General features: G+C 37.9%; 1 protein-coding gene across 1 annotated transcript in view; it reads left to right on the top strand.

Annotated features, from left to right (window-relative positions):
- Window positions 1-23509, top strand: part of luzp2 (leucine zipper protein 2) — a 239362-nt gene that overhangs the window by 171631 nt on the left and 44222 nt on the right. The window contains exon 6 of the mRNA XM_042489187.1: window positions 11703-11765. Within this exon, the coding sequence (XP_042345121.1) occupies window positions 11703-11765 (63 nt within the window). The remainder of the gene's footprint in view (window positions 1-11702; window positions 11766-23509) is intronic.

Raw genomic sequence — 23509 nt, 5'->3', positions numbered from 1 at the left:
TCTAACACCAATTTCTACAAAACCAAAAATAATGCGGTGCTCTCAAGGTCTCACAGAATTCAGATTGCTGTCTGCAGGCTGAGCATGTAGTGAGAGTTTACAGGCACGGGGAAACTGGGTGGATTGTAAAGGCGAAATTATTATATGAAATAAACAAAGTCAAGAAAATCTACTTTCCTAAATAAGGTGTAGGAGTTGTAAGTTGTGAGTGCACAGCATCAAATCATCAAAAGATTTTGTTCCTTTGTGTAAGTGTTCCAGTGTCAGATGCTATGTACTGTTTTCACTTACTTACACTAAAGCAGATTGACATTATACACGATGCACTTTGCAAGATGAAGCACTTCTATATTTGGTGCCTTGCTAAACATAAACCTTTGAAAAGTTTATTAGAGATTAAGCTGAACTTCCGACGACATTTCACTGAGAAAATGTGTATTTTACGAGTATTCTGTCATCTGTGGCTTTTATTGCAAACAGTGGCTCTGTTTGGGTTTGTAGTCAGAGTTCATTGTGGCCTTTGATTGATGCGGATAATGAAGTCATATTTCGACAATTGAGATGCCCGAGCTATTAAAGCAGTGATGCAACAGAAACATCTTGTCATATTGTTTCCTGCGTCATTACAATGAAGCTTATTGACCTTTTAAGCTGAAATATGTTGTGACAACAGTGCTCCATTTGTACTGCAGCTGAGTGGTGTCATGCAATGAGCACACCGTGGCTAGTGTGACTCCACTTGTTGAGGATAAAAATATCAACTCTACCTGCGTCACACTTTTGATGATTTATTAAACCTCTTCCTCTCCACCCCTCCCCACTATCGACCCATTTTTGTCTTTTTTTATTTTATAGGGGACAGGGGAATAGAGCAAGTCAACAGTATATGACTCGTAGAGGTGGTATTTGCCATCTAAAAGCTGGGAACCTGAAAATGAATTTCAGATGCATTTTAGGATGATATGTGAAGCTTTTCTAGTCATAAATCTGTAATAAACATTCTTGTTTTGGTTAGACACCTTTCAAACTTTGAATGTGCTTCCCAACTGGTGGGTCATGGTCCAAAAGTGGGTCACAGGTCTATTCTGGATGGATCACAAGTGACTTGTGTAAGTTAGTCAAGTTCCTAAAAAAACACACTTTTTTCTGAAGTACAGTGAATATGCTCAACAGAGCTTTTATTTTGAAGTGCCATTTTTGTTTATTCCCGCATTGTTTTTTTTTTGTTTTGTTTTTTTTCTTAGCCACCAACATGTTGTTTACATTTTGTGAACTAAAATTGAATATGTTGACATTTTTAATATGTGGATCTTGAACTAATGACTTAAGAGAAATCTGGACCCTGTGACTGATCTGGTTTATCGTGTACAGGGCTTGGAGGGTTAAGATAGAAGTATATAATAATCAGTCACATGCTCAACCTTCTTGCTGCAATTTGGGGATTGATACCATTTGATACCTCAGATTTGGTGCTAAATTTAATTATTTTTACCACTCTAGAATTGATTAATAAAAAAGATCATAAAATCCCTCCAAAATACCACATTAAGAAAACCAAGACCTTGAGGAACACCATAGAAAAGTCCCTGCTGTAATTTGGTATGAAATACTTTTGGCATTTGATATTTTAGCAATTAGATGGCAAACATTGGAAACTGCTGAGAAATCCCCTTTTTGTCAACATACCTACAAAAGCCATATATCCTCTAAATGCCCAAAACGTTCTCCTCCCTAGTTGTTACATACTGCCACATTGTAGTGGACTACTGCGTCTGCTTATTATGCTTCAGGTATCCTTCCACGTCTGCCGTTGATGTTCAAGGATGCCGCTACTATGATGTCAACACAAGTGCATGGTGGGATTATACTGCAAGCGGTTATGTTTAGGCAACATGCTGGCACAGATGGTTAGGATCACCTAAATAGGAATCCTATTCAGAATGGAAGCGAACACTGGACTCCTGCATGAAAGTCCGGGGTTTGTTCGACCCATCCAATCCCATTTACCCTAAAGGGACCTTCATGCTCCAAATACTGCACTGACACCCTCCAATGGCATATCATGCTAATGTGACAGGTTCCATCAAGCCTTTCAATGGTGTATAATAACATTAGGAACTGTTTTGTCCACGTTCTTAGCTGATGCCATCCAGCAGGGTATCATGTGGATGTGAAAGGAGGCTTTTAGCTTTGAGATTTTACACAAAAAGCACTGCATAAGTGGCAGTATTTAACGACTTCTGAATGAGAACAGCCTGGAATGCCTGAGGTCTCTAGTTTGTGGCTGTAAAGTTTCATGAAGCTGTGATTATCCTAGAGGTCACAACAGAACATTATATACAGTGATGTCAGCTTAAAAAATGGTCCCACACCAGTGAAATGGCTACTTTGAGGGCTAACATCATCATATGAATAAAACTGGGCTCATCGGACCCACAAGAGTGGCAGGTTTCCAGTCCTACCCAATTTATGCAATTCTAAGACTGTTTAGGGACCCCAGTATGTAGAAATATGTAAATACAAAAAAAATCGACCAAAATAACAAAACAAAAAAAAAGCATGCTTTTTGCCCCAAACTGTGTGGAATTAACACAAATTTGTGGTTATACACATTACCCATTTACATTCATACATCTTTAGGTGAGAAGTCCTGTGAGAGGAATCTGTGAAAATAGCCATAACAGCTTTTTCCTTTATAAAATTTTACCAAGCTTCAGAACATTTTTCAGCCCTCTCCCTGACCATCTAGGACAACATTGCCAATAGCCGACTGCAACCACCAAAACACAGTAATGTCAGCCAGGAACTCCAGCATCCCTGTGTCCTAAAATACTTAAATTTACAGTCGCAGAAGGGCTAAAGGCAAAGGGGCCAGTCTCTCCAGTTTAACATCAGAAACTGAATTTGTTCAAGGCATAAAATATGCAATGTGGCAAAGTTAATTGCACATTACTGCATTCACGCTCTGTGGTGTTAATGTGAAAAACCGAAATCAAATTTTTAAAAATGTGTTACCAGAAGAGTTGGTTACTGCCACTTCACACTAAGGCTAAAATGATCTAACAGTGATGTGTGTGGAGTAGTGTGAAGGTTGACCTAGATGGACAGTAAACATCAACGCTCTGGTTGTCAACTTATCAGCACTTTATAATGTGTGAAAATAACTGCTGAGTTCTGTCACATAGACATTTTTTGAGTGCTGAAGTCCTTTAGATGGCTAGTGATTGCCTACATTGCTGTATGACTCTATATTGTCAGTCAGCTTAATATTTTATATAAAATAGCTTTACTTAATTCTTTAACCCTGCAATCTGTATGCAAAAGAGAACATAATGAGCTTTAAAATAACCAAAAGAAACCAGTTGTCCATCATTCCTTTGTGTGATTTGTAGGTAAAGCGGGAATGCAAAATAGTCATGGATCCGTAAAAAAAAGACTGTGTAGCAGACTGAAACAGATTTTGTACAACTTATTTGTGTACCGTTGCATTTTCCCAAATTGAAAATATGAGTATGGTGCAAATGTAAAAATGTTCCTTTATTTTCGGGTCTGCAGAATGACAGCGCTGCAGGAATAACACGTTGACATATGTGGCTCAGTGTATCACATTTTGCATAATGCACTGTGACATCTAAGCTCCAGAGGATCTCATTTTCCCTCTGAGTATGTCCCGGGGCTAAACTACGTCACATTTTATGACAGCTGCCAGTTCCACGTGTCCTCGAACGGTGGTCCTCCTGCAGGGGTTAGAGGAGGTGCACCTGTGTGGAATTGATACTTGGCCAGTTTTGCCTCACTGAATCACAAAACAACTGCCATCCCAGCTCATTACTCTGCTCAGTGTGCATGTACTGTATGTGCTGAAGTACACAGTACACTGTACAGGTGTGTGCGGGAGGAAGTAGTGATTTGCGAAGGGAAGACAGAGGCCAGAATGTAGCCAATGTGAGAAACTGACACTCTTTGAACTGAATGTAGCTTTTTTTGCTGGCTGCCAAATTGCAGAGCTGTAAACAAGTTGACACAAATATCAACTGCATGGTGATGCTAGAGGAAAAGTCGGTGGTTCACCAAGGTCAGGAGGACTGATCCTCTTGGGAGCCCAAATGTTTGTGCAAATTTCCATGGCAATCCATCAAATAGTTTTTTAAGTTTCTGCACCATCTGCAATATCTGTGGCAAGAGGCATTATGCTTTCCAGTCGTCTGTTCTTCTGTCTGTCCATCCCATTCCTGTGAACGCAATATCTCAAGAATGCCTTGAGGATTTCCTTAAATTTGGCTCAAACATCCACTTGGGACTGACAAAGAAATGATCGGACTTTGGGAGACAAAGGTCCCTGTGACCTTTGGTCCATTTCATTTTGTTGAACACAATATCTCAAGGTCTTGTGGGAGTATGCTGTGACCTTGTTTCCATCTAATTTTTGGCAACATAATATCTAAAGAACACTTTGGGGTAATTTGTTTAAATTTGCCACAAACATTCACTTGGACTCATAGAGAGCAGATTCAAGTTTGGTGGTCACTGGTCATTGTGATCTTGCATCCGTCTCATTTTTATGCATGCAGTGCCTCAAAAACCCCTTCACATTTGGCAAAAACGTCCATTTGGACTCACCAATGTACTGATTACATTTTTGTGGTCAAAGGTCAAAGTCACTGTGACTTTGCATCAGTTTTATTTTCATAAACACAATATCTGACGAACACTTTGAGGGAATTTCTTCAAATATGGCACAAACATCCACTTGGACTGAAGTTTGAACAGATTAAAATTAACTCGTCAAAGGTCATTGTGACCGTGCGTTTGTCTGATTTTAGTGAATGCAATACCTCAGGAAGGCTTTTCGGGAGTTTAGGGAGCAGACGTCCACTTGGCCACGAGGATTTACCAATTAGAATTTGGGATTTTTAAGGTCCATGGTTAAGGTCACTGTGACCTGAAAAAAATGTTTTTGGCTTTAATTAAAAAAATCTTTTACTAATTATGACATAATTTTACACAAATGTCTAAAGGGGCATTTTAATGACGCGACTAGATTGTATATCGAAACTTGCAGAGGTCAGCTTCACTGTGACATCATAATGTTATACAAAAACACTTTCCTGGCCTTAATTCAACGCCATAACTCAGGAACAGAAGGGGAGACATTTGGTCAGATACTGAATTGGTGACTCTAACCTTGGGTGCCCAACTTGAAACTGTGCTGACTGTCTAGATTTCTGTGCTGCCGGGTTAAAGATGTGCGTGAAGCATCCATGTTTTCACAGACATGGATGTCAACAGTTAGTGCAACATGACTGGTTTGCGGAGGCATACAACCGCAAGGCGGTAATTCTAGTTGAGATATGTCAGTCTTCACCAACGCTGCTAGCAGAGCTAAAAAAAAAAAAAAAAAAAGACAAATTGATCGCTCTAACTATATACAGATGCAGCTGTGTTGTGAATGATTGTCAGTGCAGTCAGCATGAGCCATGACACAGACTGAGAATTGTGGAGGTGGCCACATCATTTATAAGTAGATGTCAAGGGCCAGCTGGTGGATGCACACTCCCCCTTCTCCTTCTGTGTCCAAACTGTCCCTGTGGTTCACAGCCAACTCGTCACCTAATAACATTGAGCTGTCTCCAACATGGAGCTGCAAATCTATCATCAGAGCACAGCAACACAATATCCAAATGTGTTATCGCCACCTAAATTAAATTAATGTGCCATCTCTGGGCCATAATTGCTCGCTGCAATATCGTTTTTTCAAAAATACCTGCCACTAGAGCTGAAATCGAACTTGCACTGGTGCCAAAAAAACACTGACAGGCTGATTCTAATTTACAGACTGGGGAACGAAAAAATAAAATGTACAAAAAAATGTACAAAAAAAGAAAGTAGCAGTTGGACTTCATTAGTATTCCCCAATCAGCACTGATGGATATGTTTTTCTTTACGTTTTAACTAATGAAGAATATGTTGCAGATTTTAATACTTCCCCCAGAATCCCAAAAGAAGTGTAGATCAAATTGTTAATCCTCTATTGTGGTCATTAATATCACACATTTTAGCAGTTTAGTTGACAGCTCACACATTTTATATTAAATCATTATTTTTCCTAATTTTGATGGAATAAAAACATCTTTCTAAGGCAAATTGTTCATTATACATCCTATTGGATTTCACTTAGTTCTTTGGAGATTTGTCATTTTAATGATGTGCAGTTTGTATCTTACTGAAACTGGCTGTTACACCCCACAGTTGTTTCGTGATGCTGACTGTGTCACACTGTGCCGTAGTGTTGAACTGTTTATAGCCCGGACTCGTCATATCCCGTGTGGATCTTCGCTGCCTCCCACATAGCAAACATTGTGATGAGGTTTTCTGGTCCATTCGTCGTGCAGCTAGGAGATTACCGCCTTCGTAAAGCCCAGCAATACCACAGTCTTGGCGATGTTCGGGACCACCCTCCTGGCACCCAGCACCATGCTGTTTCAGAGTCTGTTAAATCACACTCTAAGCCCATACACTGTAATCCGTTCACATGCAAAACAAGTGTGGAAAAGGAGTTGCTGTTGCATTAACTTGTTTGTGTAGCACAACATACTGTATTTGTTGTATAGAGGAGTGAGGGCCAAATTCTTCTGCAGGGCTTTGTGTTTCTTCAGTCCTTGAGTTGTAGTGAATGAATAAATATGCATTGTTCTCACTTGAGTTCTGCTGGATGGGTTTGAAGAATACTCCTTCCTCTGCAGGTAATTAGCTCATTGATAAACTCATTAAGAATTTCAGATGTGCTGTTGGCTCAGTGAAAAGCAGTAATCAATCTGCACTTGTTATGATAAAGTTGCAACTAACTTTGAGATGAAACAGAAGCGGTACAAGTCTAGTTACACAACAGTGCATGTCATTTCCTGTCAGTATCCAGTGTTATGAGATCACCTTTAGGTTACCTCATAAATAATAACTTTATTTATACAGCACCTTTAAAAACAGAGTTTACAAAGTGTTTCCACGAATAATACAAAGCAGACACAAAATACCCCAGAGGCAATATCAAAATTGAAGTCAAGAAGTAATGCTTAACTTAATCCAGATGAGAATTAAAGTAAAAAATTAAACAAGAGATAAGATTCAAAAACATACACAAAAGACAACAGATAAGAAATAGAGATGAAAATATTTGAAAGGAAAATACATAAAATAATATTTACAAAAAAAGCAATACACCAATATTATTAAAAATAATAATAATGACAACAAACAACTATAATACTAAATAATTAATAATAATGATAATAATAATAATAATAATAATATACAGAACATCGAGACAGAAAAAAATATTTAAAAAATAAAAATAAAAAAACACCAAAAAAACCTTAATATTGACCTTTTGTCCTTATCAGTTATTGTCTTATTTAAAATATTTTCACTATAAAAATGGAAATTCTCAGTTCTAGCTTACAAGAGTAGATGCAAAAGTCCATATTGGGATGTTACAGTTTTGAGTTTTTAATGAATCTGCTTGCAATGATAGGCTACTCCTACTAATTATAAGCTTTTATTATAATTATCACTATAAACAGGCATCCAGGGTATATTGCATATTTTGATCAACCTTTAAGCCGGTGTTAAGATGATTAATCTATCATTGCTGTAAGATGTTGCAGTCCGTTTAGAGGCAGACAAAACGTGTTTGAGGAGAATGGCGAGAGGTTTATCAGCTGTTTCCAACAGACATTTCCAGACGCTCACTGATGGCCAGCAGTGATGTATCAGGGCCTTAATATGTGCATCAAAACAACTTTATTCATGATACACTTCTCTTATTACAGAGAAATGGGTGCGTGGCAAGTTATGATTTTTTTTTTAACTGATCTTGCTTGAATTGCAGTTATTTTATATCATTGTGTAATTTCTGCTACTTTAAATTTGCTATTATCACTATTTTATTTCCCTTTTATTCTTGTTCAAGAACATTTTCATTATTGTTCATTTTATTCCTCGCCATTATCATCGATTTTTCTTCTTATTTTATCTCTGAGCAGCTTTTTTTGTGATCACAGAGGCAGATCCATTATTACAGCGCAGGTTTATCTCATCTTATCTTATCTTATCTTATCTTATCTTATCGATATCTGAGTCATGAGTCTGAAGATAAATTTGCATGCACAGTTGTTTTATTTGCAGAATAAGTCATTATTAGGGTTGCACATTGAAAGCACTTTCCTTTATTGATCATTGGTAAAATTAATGGCTGATTTGATTGTTGTTGTTTTTTTAAAACAAAAAAACATGAACACTTTGCTTATTTCACACAGTATAACGTGTGTTTTCCTCAATCAAAGCTCACAGCAACATATTGAATATAATTTGACAGCACTGCGTAGTCTATAAATTAATCTATTAAATTCTTAAGGACTCATTAATTGATCATCGATTAACTGTTATCATCCTTAGTCATTACATAACATTTCTATGCACATATTAGTGAATAAGGCCCAGTGTCCTACGAAACAATGGAGCAGATATTTAATGAAATCACACATTTAAGATTTGGCACTCTTTTTTTTAGATTTGGGAGAGAGTTGTTCATGATTACTGATTTTTTTGGACTGTCTAAGACCATAGAAATAACATGTCAGGACTTTGATCCACAATTCCTATATTAAAAACTCACATTTTTAAGAATAATGAACAATCAATTCTCTTTAAATGTCTTGTTGTCAAGCATATTAGTTTAGCAAGAATGCAGCATCTGTTGCTCATCCCTTTATTTTTTCAGCTACAACTTTGACATCACATATTTTAAGTAGCAGTTTGAACATAGTTTAAGCCTGAGAGTCGCTGCAGCACAGAGCTATAAAACACGTACATGTCGGCCTTCGTATATTGTATTAGATGGATTGTTGCATACATCATGTTGTATGGTGCAGTATGTTCTGTTTGCTGCATAAAACTGTTTTCTTTTTCTGCGCTGTAATAGCATTTCTGAGATATTCAATCTAATTTGAAATCACAGTAGAGACAGTGTGCCTGGAATGACCTTCCCTCGGCTGCAGATGCCGGAGACTGTACGGTTTTGGTTCTTTCAGACCTCAGTGAAGCTTTCGTCATGGTTGACTGTGCTGTTTTATTGGGTCGTCTCGAGATCTCGATGGGTACTTTGGGTTAAGCATTAAGTTGGTTTAGGACCATTCTTACTAACAGATCATTGTCAATTAAAAAGGGAAATTCTGTCCCTTCAGATGCTGTTATCACCCTCAGGCCCCATTTCCTTGTGTCTTTACGTGCTCCCTCTTGGCTGTGCCATTTACTGACTTCCTTTTAAAATCTACAGCAGTGCATTTTACGCAAACTCAATTTGGAGAGAGAGATTGTGGTATTACTGTCTCTTAAACCAAAGCTGTGTCTTGTCTTTGTCTGTGACCTTGCCGTTAAGAAAGGAGCTGCTCTACAGATACTTGTTTTCTCCTCTCCAGTGGCTCCCTGTGGCTTTGACCGAAAATTATATGGAAATGAAATTATTCTTCATAATTTTATTTTTTTCTTTATCATTGTTGTAAGCCTTAAAATTCATCGATTCATACATTTTTCAATTGAAAAAAGTAGGCAAAGTGTGTAGGCAAAACATTTTTTAACAATTTTGTCAACTAGAATATTGTCAAATAGAGAATAAAATTGTGTGTGGACACATTTTTTCACTTTTACAGCCAACACTGCAAATATTATGTTTATTAATAAAAATAAAATAAAAAACAGTAGCTTTGATTCATATAGTGCTTTATATAGTACTAATTATACTGCCCGGTGGTTTTTACAGATGCATACGTACTATTGTTTTGTGTTTCTTTACTGATTGTTCTTATTTGCACTATGCCCTCTGCTGCTGTAATGATGCTGATATCCCTGCTGTGGGATGAACAAAGGGTTATCTTATTTTAAGAATGATCTCTTAAAGTTATATTACTGAAAGATTAATAATAGCCCACCTAAGAGTAGCCACCCTGTGGTAAAACACATTAATGAATGCTCATTTAGATCTATTAGTAATGTTGATAGGCTATTTTAGACTTAATAGGCTCTTCATTATAATACTCTAGTATGTTTTGCAGCTCCAGACAGATTATTTATTTATTTAATTATTTATTTATTTTTCAGAAATGACTCTTTTGATAGTATAGGCTGCTGAACTCTGCCAATGAGTATTTTTAACATGTATTTTTTTAAGTCACATTTTTTAATTCAGAGATTATAGCAGAATTATTACTGTCCAAATGTTTAAATCATTTATTTATGGTAAGTATAAGTATAAGTGATACAGTCTAGGGCGTAGGTTTTGTGTCAACACTGTGGGAGGGATATATAAAAATAAAAAATGGGTTTAAAATTTGAAGCATCTGATACTTAATTTTCTGAATTCTGGTGAATTTTTATTCACCAGTTTATGCCTCTTTACTTTATTTAATTTTTAGTTTATTCTTTTATTCTGTCTTGATCCTGTTTAATTCTATTATTAGTACTATTATTTCTGTTTTAACTGCTTATATTCTTTGAATTGTAATAAGTCTTTTTGATATGGGTTCTTATTGTTATATTTGTTTTGTAATTGTTTTCTCTTTTGTCTGGCCTTAATACGGCATTATTGTTTGTCTCTCATGGTTATGTTGCGTTATATACATAAAGTTATTATTATTATTATTATAATACTTTGTTTAATGGCAAGGCCATAGCCATGGAGTCAATGCAGAGGGGACCAAACCTCCTAGGGGTTCTGGGGGTCTTTCTAGTTTTCAACTTTTAATAAACTTAAATTCAGTGTTAGTAAAAAAGAAAGACAGTCGGCTACAATGTTTGATATTTTATCTACCTACAGCAGTTGAACCAAGGCCTTCTGCAGAGGTACGGCAACACCACTTGAACAAATTACACAAAGAACTGCTGTTTCCTGTAATGTGAGAAGCAGCAGGGTTGCCTGTTGCTGCATTGTAATTTTTATAGAGATATTTTTCTATCAGTATATAGGGGGTGAGGGGCATTTTTAGTCATATTTGAATATTAGGGGGATGTATTCAGTCCCCCCCATATTTATTATAATCACTGCCTTGCCTCACGGTGACCCATCTGCTTCCAGCTGGCTACCTGAGGCTGGTGCTGAGTGCATATTGAAATCATGACAGGAAAAAGAAAGTCAACAGCTGGTATTGCTTTGCTTTAACAAATCTCATGTAAATTAATACAACACACTGTATTGCTTTCCAAGTCAAAAATCACTCTCCAGATTGTTTGAAAAACTGCAGTGAGGATCTTAACTGGCACCAAACAATGAGACCCCGTGACCCCGGACTCTGGCATCTCTCCGCAGGCTGCCAGTCAAATGGTTTTAAAGCTTTACTGATCACGTTTAAAGTTCAGCAGGGGTCTGGCCCTGAGCTACAATGCTGACCTTTCAGTTGCCTATGAGCCTGAGTGCACTTTGAGATCCTCAGACTGGCCACTCCTGACTGCTCTCCGGTCTCGTCTCAAATCTAACCGGGCAACCGAGCACTTTCTGTCAGAGCTCCTCGACAGCCAAGTGCCCCGCCGCAGAAACTAAGGCCTACTGAGTAAATGGTGCTTTTTATAAATCGCTGAGAAATGTTAAGGGAACATCAAGTGCAGGGTAGACACTGACGGCATCACTTTTTTACTTTCTGTTCTCTTTCTTTCAGAACAAGAGCTTGAAAACTAAACTTCTCTCGGGACACAAACTTTGTGACGCCTATGCCGAAGAGGTAAGGATTTTCAATTAGTACGCTCTGTTTTATCACATACATAATTAATTCTCAGCTCCAGCTACTTAATTGTTCATTGTTCATGGAATAGGTGCAAGTCATGATAAGATACTGGGGACAAATTTTGGTTCTCCTGCTATGTTAACAAAATGCAAATTAAAACATCCAACCGAGAACATTTGGTTCTTAAAATTAAAGTTATTCACTATCATTTGGATCATTAATTTTACTGTGATTAGCAAACTCTTGGTTGTACTCGCACATGGTGAAAGAATCACAAAAGGCCCTTGAAAGGGTAAAAAAACAGTCTATTCCTGTCTCTCTCAATCTCACACTCGCAGAAACTTGCTTGGTTTTGGCTGTCCAGTGAATCTCAGAACAACTTGTCTCTAACAGCGAGCTCTTTGAAGGCTGTACAGAGCAATCTAAGGAACTCAGGTTGTACTGAGAGCAGCTTCGAGTACATTTCGGCTGTGTCATTTTTTTTTTTTTTTGCTGTCACCTACTTTTCCTTTCTTTCTACTTGGGCTCTGCTGCCAGTTGTTACACGGTCAGGAGCGCCCACCAGGTTCACATCCTTAGAGAGGCCTTGAGCTGAGCTTTGAACTGCTGCTTTTGCCGTCCTGCTGACCAATGCTCATGCTGTAATTTAGCCATGCAGGGTCTTACAAGGCAGCGGGACCTGCAGGGCGTCCTGATGACATGCCCAAGAGAGTGCAGCTGGTGCTGTGTAATCGTAGGCTCAATAGTTATGCAGTTGTGCAGTTGGTGATTCCAAGTTTTCTTGTATCCAGGCTTCAGTATGTGGAATAAGTTTGGATTTTTACAACATAGACTCGAATGCTGATGCAGACAGGTTCATAGATGACTACCTTGTTGAGCAAATTAGGATTTTTTCCTGAGAAATACCTCCCTTCAGGTAGCTGAGGCTGGTTTGGTCAGAATTACAGAGAATATTACCAATGTTTATGAATCACAAAAGTAGCAGTTTGCATTTGTAGTCGAATAAATCGAATTTAAATTAGTTAGTAATCTGTATCCTCAAAAAATATGTGTGCACTTGAAACAGTAATGCTCTCAAATCACTCAGTTGCTCACACCATTTCTCTTGATCAGATACACATCTTAATTCCATAGATACCCATAACGCAGCCCTGCGTTTACAAGGATAGCGGATCTTTTACTAGCTTACGGTTCTCGGTTTAGATTCCCACTGGCAGTTTCTTTCATTGCTCTTTTTGAAAACCTGAACATTATACTGTCAGTATTTTCCATTCAGCTTTAACACTAATTAATTTTAAACTAATTGGTGTTTTGCACCTGAGTTTATGTTTCCATAGAGCGTAGTAAACAGTTTCAGTTTATTTGGTACACACTGCAAAAACTAATGTGGTCTAAGGGGCCAATCACACCGAGACGCATCATGCCAGGCGCAACCGCTCCAAAAACGTCTTGGACGCGCATCTGGAAAAGCAGCTGGGAGCGCTTGTGGATGTCTGCAGAAATGACATTGACGAGTGGTGTGACTCTGCACCTGAAGGGGAAAAGTTGAAAATATTTTAACTTTTATGCACACCCAGAAAACACCAGAAAAACGTGCCGCGCAGCAGCAAGAGAGGAGCACCCAGCAGGCACATTGTACTGTAAGGAAACACTGGCAACACTTCTCTAGTGATATATCTCGGATTGTCTCATAATGCATCAGTTCTGCAACAAATCATCAGTTTGTTAAAGTTATAATGCTGACTTTTTGGTGAAACTGTTTAAATGTTGAAACTACATTGGTAAAACTACAATGAAAAGACTGTTGCAGCGTATCTTATGTGTTACACTGTCATACGGTTTTCAGCTAAACTGTGTTTTGGTAGATTTTGTGAGACAAAACCTAAATTTGTTGTCTGATGAGGTGCTGTCCATGGTGTTAAAAGGTGCGCTCTGTAGCTTCGAGCTAAAACCATCCTGATGTAAACACTTGTAGTTTGTGCATACATGTATGGAAGTATGTCAGTATCTGGTATTTGCTACCAGAATGCACCGCGTTGTAACTGACCTATAACTGTCCCACTTGTGGGAAACAGAAAGCAAGTCTGTTTTGACAAAGGAAACATTATTATTTTAGTGGCCAGCTGGTAACAAAAGAGCTGGATTTACAGTTAAACAAAAGCCTAAAATATGTTTTTGAAAATATTTTAAGCAAGTAAACTGCATTAAAGAAACACAATCTTGGGTTAAAAATAATCGATTCTGCTCAGTTTAACCGGTTGGTTTCCATCTTTTCACAAAAAGAAACTGACTTCCAATTCACAAATTCTCATATTACAACCAAACAGTGCACTGAAATGTGTTTCTGAAAATAATTTGGGTGAAAAATGGGCAAAACTGTAACAGGATAATGGTTTATATTTGATCAGGACTGCTTAGATTTATAGTTTGATCTGAGTTTGAGTAAGAGAGAGAAAGAGAAGGGCGGCTTTCTCTCTCGATCCGCTTCTCTGCTCTTTGTGTCCAAGGTGGCGGGCATATATCAGCTTTCACAGTTAATTTTACACATTCATTACATAGCTGTGTGCGTCCTCAAGAAAGCCCAGGAGTGCTGACACAATGGCCACTGAAGCTTGACAACTGCATGAGAAAGAGACAAAGGGACAAGGACAAATGGAAAGAAAAGGATAACCTCCGGGAATTTGTTTAATAATTAGTTGGCACCTCAGCACTGAGCTGCAGACTCGACACTGAGCATGCATGCTTCCCCCTGATGGAGCTGCAAAGCCACAACTGACTTAAGTTCCCGTTGTTGAAACTACTGAACGCTATTATTTTGACTTATGCATCATAATTAACATGAGAGTAAACAAACTCAGCACAGTAGATGGAGATTTTCTGGGAAAATAGTTTCTCTCCCTATAATGTGATTGCTCTCACCGAATCAAGTAAAGTCACATGCAGACTGCAGCTCAGAGGTCCACAAAGAGAATTCAGTGTTTGAAAGCTCTTGATGTTGAAGAGCTTTTCATCGACCCCGAAGTCTGCTCCAGCACTGAGGTTATTCTTGAGTTCCTATTGAGACACAGGAAATTGGTGTTGAAAATTACAGGCTTCTTCCCTTCGACAGATCGTCCCGCTGAACATCCCTGACATTTCACCAGCTAAGCTCATCCAAGCCATCATCAGATATTCAAACTCTGAGATGATGATGGCACATTTGACGACGCAGCCAAGTCTGATTATAACACTTCAGGAACGAGCTGGAAACCGTACAAAGGCGATGAAGAGGTCCTGATTGAAGTTGTCGGTCAGTCCGAGCAGAGCCAGAATATTCCTCGCGACAGCAAAGGGAACAATTTAAGCGGTGATAAAATATGGCTGCTTGGCTTTGTACTTGTAGATGATAATATATCACACTCAGTATGTGTTCTTGTCTGGCGCTTCTTTGTGTGACTGATTATATCTGCAGAGCTGCTATCAAGGCAAGTAGACTTGGAGTTCTTTAGGGAGCAAAATAGCTACAAGAATTCCCTTGAACACAGGTAGATCACCGGAGGTCACTGTCTTCAATTCGCTCGGGAGGATATAAAAATGAAGTAAATCAGCCAGAGGAAAGTTCTTACAGAGCCCTACTTGCATCCTGGAAAGTTATTTATGTTTAAAGGGGGACAGGTTGCAGACTGAACCTGTAATCACACTGTAATGACTGCAGAGTCCCGAAAAGAGATGGATGCTAAAGCTGCAAAACAATTGCCACCAGAGCAGGTAATTGCAAGCACCATTATTCTATTACAAGTTCTCAGCTGGAGAGAAAGTAAGAGATGCTTACTCAAACATAACTTCTCTTTATGGAGCCTAACGTCTGATATATGCTCCGTTACTATGAAAACATTAAAGGGATAATTCAGATTTTTTTTAAGTGGGTTTGTATGACGTACTTATCCATAGTGTGTTACATACTGGAGATATCAGTCAGCATGTCCACAGTTTGGAGAAGCAGGCTGGAGTCTGACACAGAAGCTAAGCAATGTACTGCTGCAGATGGGGGCCAGCAACAAAACTTATTTCAGCCACCAAAAAAGAGTGCAACCAAAAAAAGCAGTTTCACTTTAACTGTGCACTATATTGAGAATATTTTTACTGCTTTACCTTTCTGTCAGACAGCCTGTTTTGATGGGAAATCTGTGAACGGCTTCAGTTCCCTGTCTATGTTCTCTTCAAAGCCACCAGACTCCATTGAGAAAAACTGTAATTTTAACTGTTCTACCGCTGCTGCAGTCAGTTAGTTAGTATGTGTTATTGTGTGATTTTGCAACGTGTTTGTTGTCACATCACCGCTTTGTCAGCGGACATTTGCGTCTACATATTACACGCTAGTTATTTTCCTGTATGTGCTGTTGATGTTTCAGGATGCTGAAACCAATGCTGGGATGTCAACAAAAGCACATGGATAGTTTTAGAAAAAACATGATGGTTTGTCAGCCACATAAGCTTGCTTTTTGCATTGATATCTTTTGCCAAAATCACTGACAAACAGAGGTATTTGAGGACTCTGGTATAAGAACGGGCTGCAGTAACAATCTAAGTGCACATTAAAGTATATTGAGAATATTTTCACTGCTTTACCCTCCCTTCAGACAGCCTGTTTTAACGGGGAAGACAGATTCGCTGAACACAGGAGCTGCTGGTCTATCGCTGCCTAGATCAGTAAGTTAGTTTGTGTTATTATGTGACTTCGGTGAATCCAAACTAACTCTTTTAAACACCAAAGTCACACAATAACACAAACAAAAGAACTGATCGAGGCGGCAGTAGACCAGCAGCTCCTGTGTTCAGAGAGCTAAAATTACTGTTTTTTTCGATGGAGTCTGGCTTTGAAGAGATCGATGTAACGACTTCATTTTCCCTTTTGAAATCACTGGGACATTAATGTAAAGCAGTGAAAATACTCATACACTTAAACTGATGTTGTTTATTTTAGGCGGTTAAAATACAGCAGTACATTGCTTAAGTTTTATTCCACTCCAGCCTGCTTTTCTAAACTGGAGCGTGCAAACTGATGTCTGCTGTTTATTAAAGACTGTCAGTGGATAAGTACCTCATACAACCCCAGTTGAGGAAATCTGAATTGTCCCTTTAACGCGTGAGTGGTTTAACTTACCTTTTGCACTTTATCTCTATTTTATAGAAGTCATGAACCTAGATTAACCCTTAAAATCATGCTTACCCTTAATCTCTTATTTAATTGTTGTCTAGAAATCATTTTGTCATGCTTCAGAGATCTTTTCAATTAGGATTTCCTCAGAGCATCGGGTGAGTCAGAGTTTAAAAAAAGAAAAAGGTTGTGATAAAATCTTTGAATCTTAAATCAGAAGCTTTGAAGCTGTGTCCAAGAACTGAGATTAAGCCAGATCTTTTTTAGCCGGCCTCGGATAAACTTTCTAAGCTCCTTTTGTTGATACATTTTAAGACTTTGTATGAGTAAACAGCAGCTCTCCTTTATGTGTGATTTGCATTCTCATCTCTGGGAAAATTGGCTTTGGGAATTCCTGCATTGTATATTGGAATACATTTCATTTAGTGTGGTAATCGTTTTTTTTTAGGAAAGCTGCTTTAACTTGTGCTTTGGCTTCTGCTTGCTGAGTGTGGTGGAGGATCAAGCTTTGTGCTCTTAATCTGTGTTGTGTGGTGAAAACTACTCAGCCAAAAAGACATGAAATTACATGTTAACAACACTGTAAAGCAGGTTGTGTGGATGCTGTTACAGTGCTATGCACAAACTGATCCCAAACCTTCACCGTTTAAATAGTGCAGAAGCCCGAACCCAGAAAAAATGACTGTTATTTGAAGAAAGCAATTAGATTAAAATAAATATCCACAAAAACACTTGTTATGCTCTTAGACTACACAATACAAGAAGGGCGACAATTGATTAAGAGCAACATGCTTGTTGATGATGAATCCAGGGTTCCCACACCTTTTTAAATATCAAATTCAAGGACTTTCCAGACCCAATTCTAGCAAATTAAGGACCAAACAAGGCACAGTTTGAGATCTAAATGAAGGTAAAATACTCTTAGAAGTCAGTTCATTTTTATACTGAGAACTAGGGCTGGGCATCATGTCACTATTTTATCAATATTGTGACATGAGACCAGATATCGTCTTAGATTTTGGATCTCATATTGTAAGAGTTGTCTTTTATCAGTTTTAAGGGTAGCTTTACAGTAAAATACTGTGGTTTTCTGGACTGAGGAGTTGTAGCCATTTTCTTCTTCTTTTTTTTTGCTCTAATCCAGTTAGGTGTTGTATATACATACTGCTGATAATTTATCAAAAATCTAATTGTGTAAATATTTAGTGAAAGACAGCGCTAATCAAATACAAAGATTCTGCAACTGCATGGCCTATCTCTTATGTCTAATATTTTTTAGAAACATGTTTTAGTGTACTGTTTAGCGATAAAATGATCTTAATTTTTTTCTGTGTTTTCTCATATTATCTGTCTTCTGTGTTTCTGTCAGCATTTAATTCTGATTTTTAATTTCTGTCAGGATGATTAGAGACAGTGAAGCAAATATGACAAATGTATTTTTTAGAAAAGCGACCAACTACAGCTTTTGTGGATTCATCATTTAATCTTGAAAATATCTGAAAATAATGTAGATTAGCTGTCATAAATCTCTAAAACCCCGACATCTTCAAGCTGCTTGTTTTATCCTAACAGCCCAAAAATCCAAGAGTCATTCAGATTACAATCACTAATAAAACCCTGCAAATACTCATAACTGAATCAGTAAATATTTGCAAGTTATGCTAGAAAAATGGCTCATTATTCATCAAAATATTTGCAGATAACTTTTCAGTCTAATTTCTAATTAATTGTTTCAGCTGTGGTGTAGACTAATTTTCTCGTCTCAGAAAACCATGTTTTCTGGTGGTTTTGTCAGAAAATATTGCGACATATGTTTATTTACAACAAACAACAATGCCATCATATCCATATAATACTGAAGCTGCGCCGTGCCTCATGTCTTAATACTGTGCTGCTGTTTAATAGTGATGAATGAGTGTCATTTGTCATGTTTGTCCTTCTCACTGAGAGCGTTGGGCTTTAGAAATGGTCAAAGCTGTTGTGCAGTCTCTTCGGTCAGTTAACGGGTCACACTCCTTTTGTCCGTGTGGGCACGAGGAGCAGTTTGGACTCTATTAGCTGCTGTGAGGGTTAACGAGGCTAATGAGACTCTTGGCCTTGTTATCCAATTTGCCAAAGGTTCAGCGAACACAATTCAAGGATGTTTCATTGTTTGTAATGAAATGATTTGAATTGCTTCTCAATGATTACATTCTGTAAACGCAGAGAGGTTTAATACGAAGTGGATGGAAGCGCTTTTTCATGCCAAGTTATTTTCTGAATCTCAGAAACAGTTTGGAAAGACGTGCAGGGATACTGAGTCAAAGCAGCCTCATACAGGTTTTTATGATTTTTAGAAATTTTAGATCTTTCTCTGGTTTAGGGACATTTTTAGAATTTTCGGACATTTCTGTGATTTTAGGACATTTCAAGGGCTTTAGGATGTTTTTAGGACATTTGGATATTTTTAGTATTTTAGGACATTTCTCCTACTCAGGGACGTTTTGGGATTTTAGGACAATTCTAGGATTTTAAGACATTTCTAGGATTTTAGTGCATTTCTAGAATTTTTGGACAATTCTGAGATTTTTGGACAATTCTCTGATTAAGGGACATTTTTAGGATTGTAGGACATTGCTTGTATTTTTGGACATTTCTAGGATTTTAGGACATTTCTCAGATTTTAGGACATTTTCAGGACATTTGGATGTTTTTAGGATTTTAGGACATCTCTCCTATTTAGGAACATTTTGGGATTTTATGACATATCTTGTATTTTAGCACATTTCTAGGATTTTTGGCCAATTCTCAGATTTTTGGAAAATTCTCCAATTAAGGGAAATTGTTAGGATTTCATTTTTAGAACATTTGTCCTACTTAGGGACATTTGGGGATTTTGGAAATCTCTTGTATTTTAGGACATTTCTAGGATTTTAGGAGGTTTCTTGGATTTTAGCACATTTCTAGGATTTTTTGGACAATTCTCAGGTTAAGGGACATTTTTAGGATTGTAGGACATTTCTTGTATTTTTGGGCGTTTCTAGGATTTTAGGATATTTCTTGTACTTTAGGACATTTCTTGGATTTTAGGACATTTCTTGGATTTTAGGACATTTCTAGGATTTTCGGACATTTCTCAGATTTTAGGACAAGTTTAGGATTTGAGGACATTTCCTGGATTGTAGCACATTTCTAGAATTTCAGGATGTTTATAGAGTTTTGGACATTTCTCAGATTTTATGAAATTTCCAGAATTTTGGGGCATTTTTAGGATTTCAGGACATTTAGAGCTTAGCTAGGACCTCTGTCTGGGGTTGTGGGGGACCCTTCACCTTCAGAGGAGTCCACCAGCTGTTTTTGATGAACAAGCTGTATTTTGATGCCGTTTTATGCACTCTGGCACCTTACGTATACTGAAAATACAAAAACAATTCCCAGTTGCTTTTGTTATGAATTAGAAAATTGTTGGGGGCTAACCGGCACCCTCTCAGGGGCCAGATTTGGCTTGCGTGCCGTAAGTTGAGTATGACTGCAGTAGCTGAATGTTCAGACATGACTATGAATTGGAAAAGGTCACTAAGAAAAAAAGTATCACAGGCTTAGTGGAGTTCAGTCAGGAAACTCTCTGGCAGGCAGCCACTGGCCTGACTCAGCTGTGTTTGTTCACAATCGCAAACACTCCCCAAATTCAGCAGTCCATTTAAATTGGAAAAGAAACTCAGCAGGTCTCCGCTGCTGCTCAGTCTGCTGCTGCTGCTATACATATCTTGATATTTTTGCTCTTTATCCGATTCATTGGAAAACTGTCATGCAACCTTTCTGAACCGGACGGTGATGTCCTCGGGGAAACATCTGATAGCTCAGAAAACCTCGGAGTCAAGGTTAAGATCGTTCAGTGAGGGAGAACGACAAGTGGTATTAGAGATGCCATTTAATCTTTTGCGCATCTTTTCCTCAAAGAGCTTGAATTTATCGCCTATTTCCGACAAATTTATGGTTTTGCTTCCCAGTCGTCCTTTGGATGAAGGATGCTGTTACACTTCCTTCATTCCACCTCTGTTATCACTAGAATTACATTTCATTCTTGCATCAGGATTTATTGTAAGCATCGAGTAACCTGAACCTTATGCAGATAAAATATAATATGCTGGATTTGGGAGGATTTCCTGTTATGACTGAATCCAAGGTGAATGGCCTCATGTAATTAATTCCACAGGGCTTTCTGAATAGAGCCGGATGCCACCATAATAGTGTGTTTTTGGGCAATAAATCAAACAGATTACATTGTCTTAAACAACTAACTATCTCAAAAGCACTGATGGGGTGGACGTATTTGACGAGTTTGGATTGAGAATGAAGTGGTTGTACAGTCTATTCTGTGTAGCTGGCTCTCACCAAAAAATGTTTATATATATATTTTGGCCAGCTGTGTCGTCTCTTCCTGTGCACATCTCCAAGCTTTTACGCATTAATTCATTCTTCTGTCCTATCAGGAAGTAGCAAAAAGGTGGCATATATGTAGTCAAACTTTGAAACCTCAGCAAATAGACTTGATTTCTTAAGAAAACGTGGAATTTAGGCCATGAGCAACTTAACAAAAATGACCCAAGTATCAACAAGATATTAGTAGTAAGTTCAGAAAAAAAGTAAGAATTTGCACACAAAAAGAGAAGAAAACTGAAAAAAAATAATTAAAATTAATATATTATTAAGATTAAATACTGATCTTTTTCTCTAAACTAATTTAATGAATATTAAAAACAGCTAATTTTTAGGTATTTTTCTCACCTTTTAATTTTTCTTGAAATTTGCAGGACAATGCGTTAAAAGCGTTAAATGCATGTAATATAATAAAGATGTGCACATATGAATGTTTGATGTTTGGCAGCCTCGATAATGTGTTGTTCAGGGAGATGTTGTGTGTTTGCAGATTCAGTGATGTACCTCACAGTAAGTTTTGTGCACGGCGAGCATACCAGAGCAGATCCTTTAAATGAGACAGACGTATCACCGCGCTCTACTTCATTCGCCATCCATATTGAATAAATCAGATTACCCTGACTGAAATGATTGAAATAAAATATATTCTTCAGTCAGTAACTTTTGGCTGTCAGCCAGTCACCGGCCTGCCTCGGCTCGCATGCTTCAGCCAATCAGACACACTTCACAAATAGGGCAATCTGTTTAAACGGGGAGGGAGACGACGCAGGTCTGTGATGCTGCGCTGCTCCATGAGTGCACATACAGATGTATGCAGAGGGTGTTTGGGCACTTTTGCACCTATCACCACCCTCTGGTGTCATCTCACCTGTTTCTGTCTGCTTTACGTCATGTGGAGCCGTTGATCTCTCACAGGGAGGATTTCGGGTAGTTCAGGGCACAGACGGTACATACAAAACAGCTATCCTTTGTCAAACGGAAACCCGTGTTTTTCAGCAACAGTGTAATTGTTCCTTCTCCCTCCTGACATGTTTGACAGCTGCTGTGCAATAAGAAAGGATGAGCAGAAATTTAGAAAGACAACAGTACACTGACAACCTATAAATACATAATCATATTAGAGTTCGGACAGTTTTTTATCTACCTGACAAATCTGCTTCGTGACCAAACCGAACTCTGGTACTTTTTTTCCTCTCACTCACCGATTCTTTTTCTTCTTAATCATCTTCATGTTTCCGATTCAAGATGCACTCCCACGCTGTCCTCCGCCCTGTAGGCTATTTGGATAATGAGACACTCTTAAAGGCTGTAATGCCGAACTTTCAGAGTCTTAAGATGCAGAACAGGACAGCGGAGTTCAGCCTTAAGTTATCAACCCTGTCTGAAAATGCATGAGCGAAATATCTATTTTTGAAGAACTAATCTGCATCACAGAAAAAAGGACGAATTATTGGACACAAACATAATGCAAGAGGTTTGTTAGCTGAGGGGTAAAGTGGCAGGATGAGGGAAAAAATGGGATGAAATGGAAAGATGTATAGATTTGTGGATCATTTGGCTGCATTCAGATTCAAAAGAAATTGGCAATGACTAACAGAAAGTAATGCTTTTCTGAGGGGTCACTAAAAGGTGCTACATTTGCAAATGCAAAATGTTTTGGCAGTTTATTTAAAAAAAGATGTTGAAGCTGCACTTATAAGTTAAAACCTGTCTGGAAATCTGAGCAAATTGGCTTAATCTCTTTCAAAAACATGGGAGGAAAGTTAATGAGCAACTTCACAAGAAATTACCCAAAATTAGCAAGGAACTGGGAAAAAGTTACGAGAAAATTACCTGAAAATTAGCACACAAAAAAAGAAAAGAAAATTGGTAATGACAAAAAAAAAGAACTAAACAGAAAGAAGGAATCAGAATGGATGAATCACAACAAACGGCAGAATTAAACTAAAAACTTGAGCAAATTGGCTCAATCTCTCTCAAAAACATGGGAGGAAAGTTAAAAAGCACCTTCACAAGAAATGAGCACAAATTGGCAAGGAATTAGTAAATAGTAAGAAGAATATTACTTGAAAATCAGCGCACAAAAACTAAAAGAAAAATTTTAAAGACAAAAAAAATTAAAAAAGGAAGAAAGAAGGCTGGGGAAAAAAGTGCTTTAAACTTATATATTTTTAAGTAAATAATT

This window comes from Plectropomus leopardus, chromosome 1, assembly GCF_008729295.1.
Source record: "Plectropomus leopardus isolate mb chromosome 1, YSFRI_Pleo_2.0, whole genome shotgun sequence".
Taxonomy (NCBI): Eukaryota; Metazoa; Chordata; class Actinopteri; order Perciformes; family Serranidae; genus Plectropomus; species Plectropomus leopardus.
The sequence above is the reverse complement of the archived record's forward strand: the minus strand, read 5'-3'. Positions and strand labels throughout refer to the sequence as shown.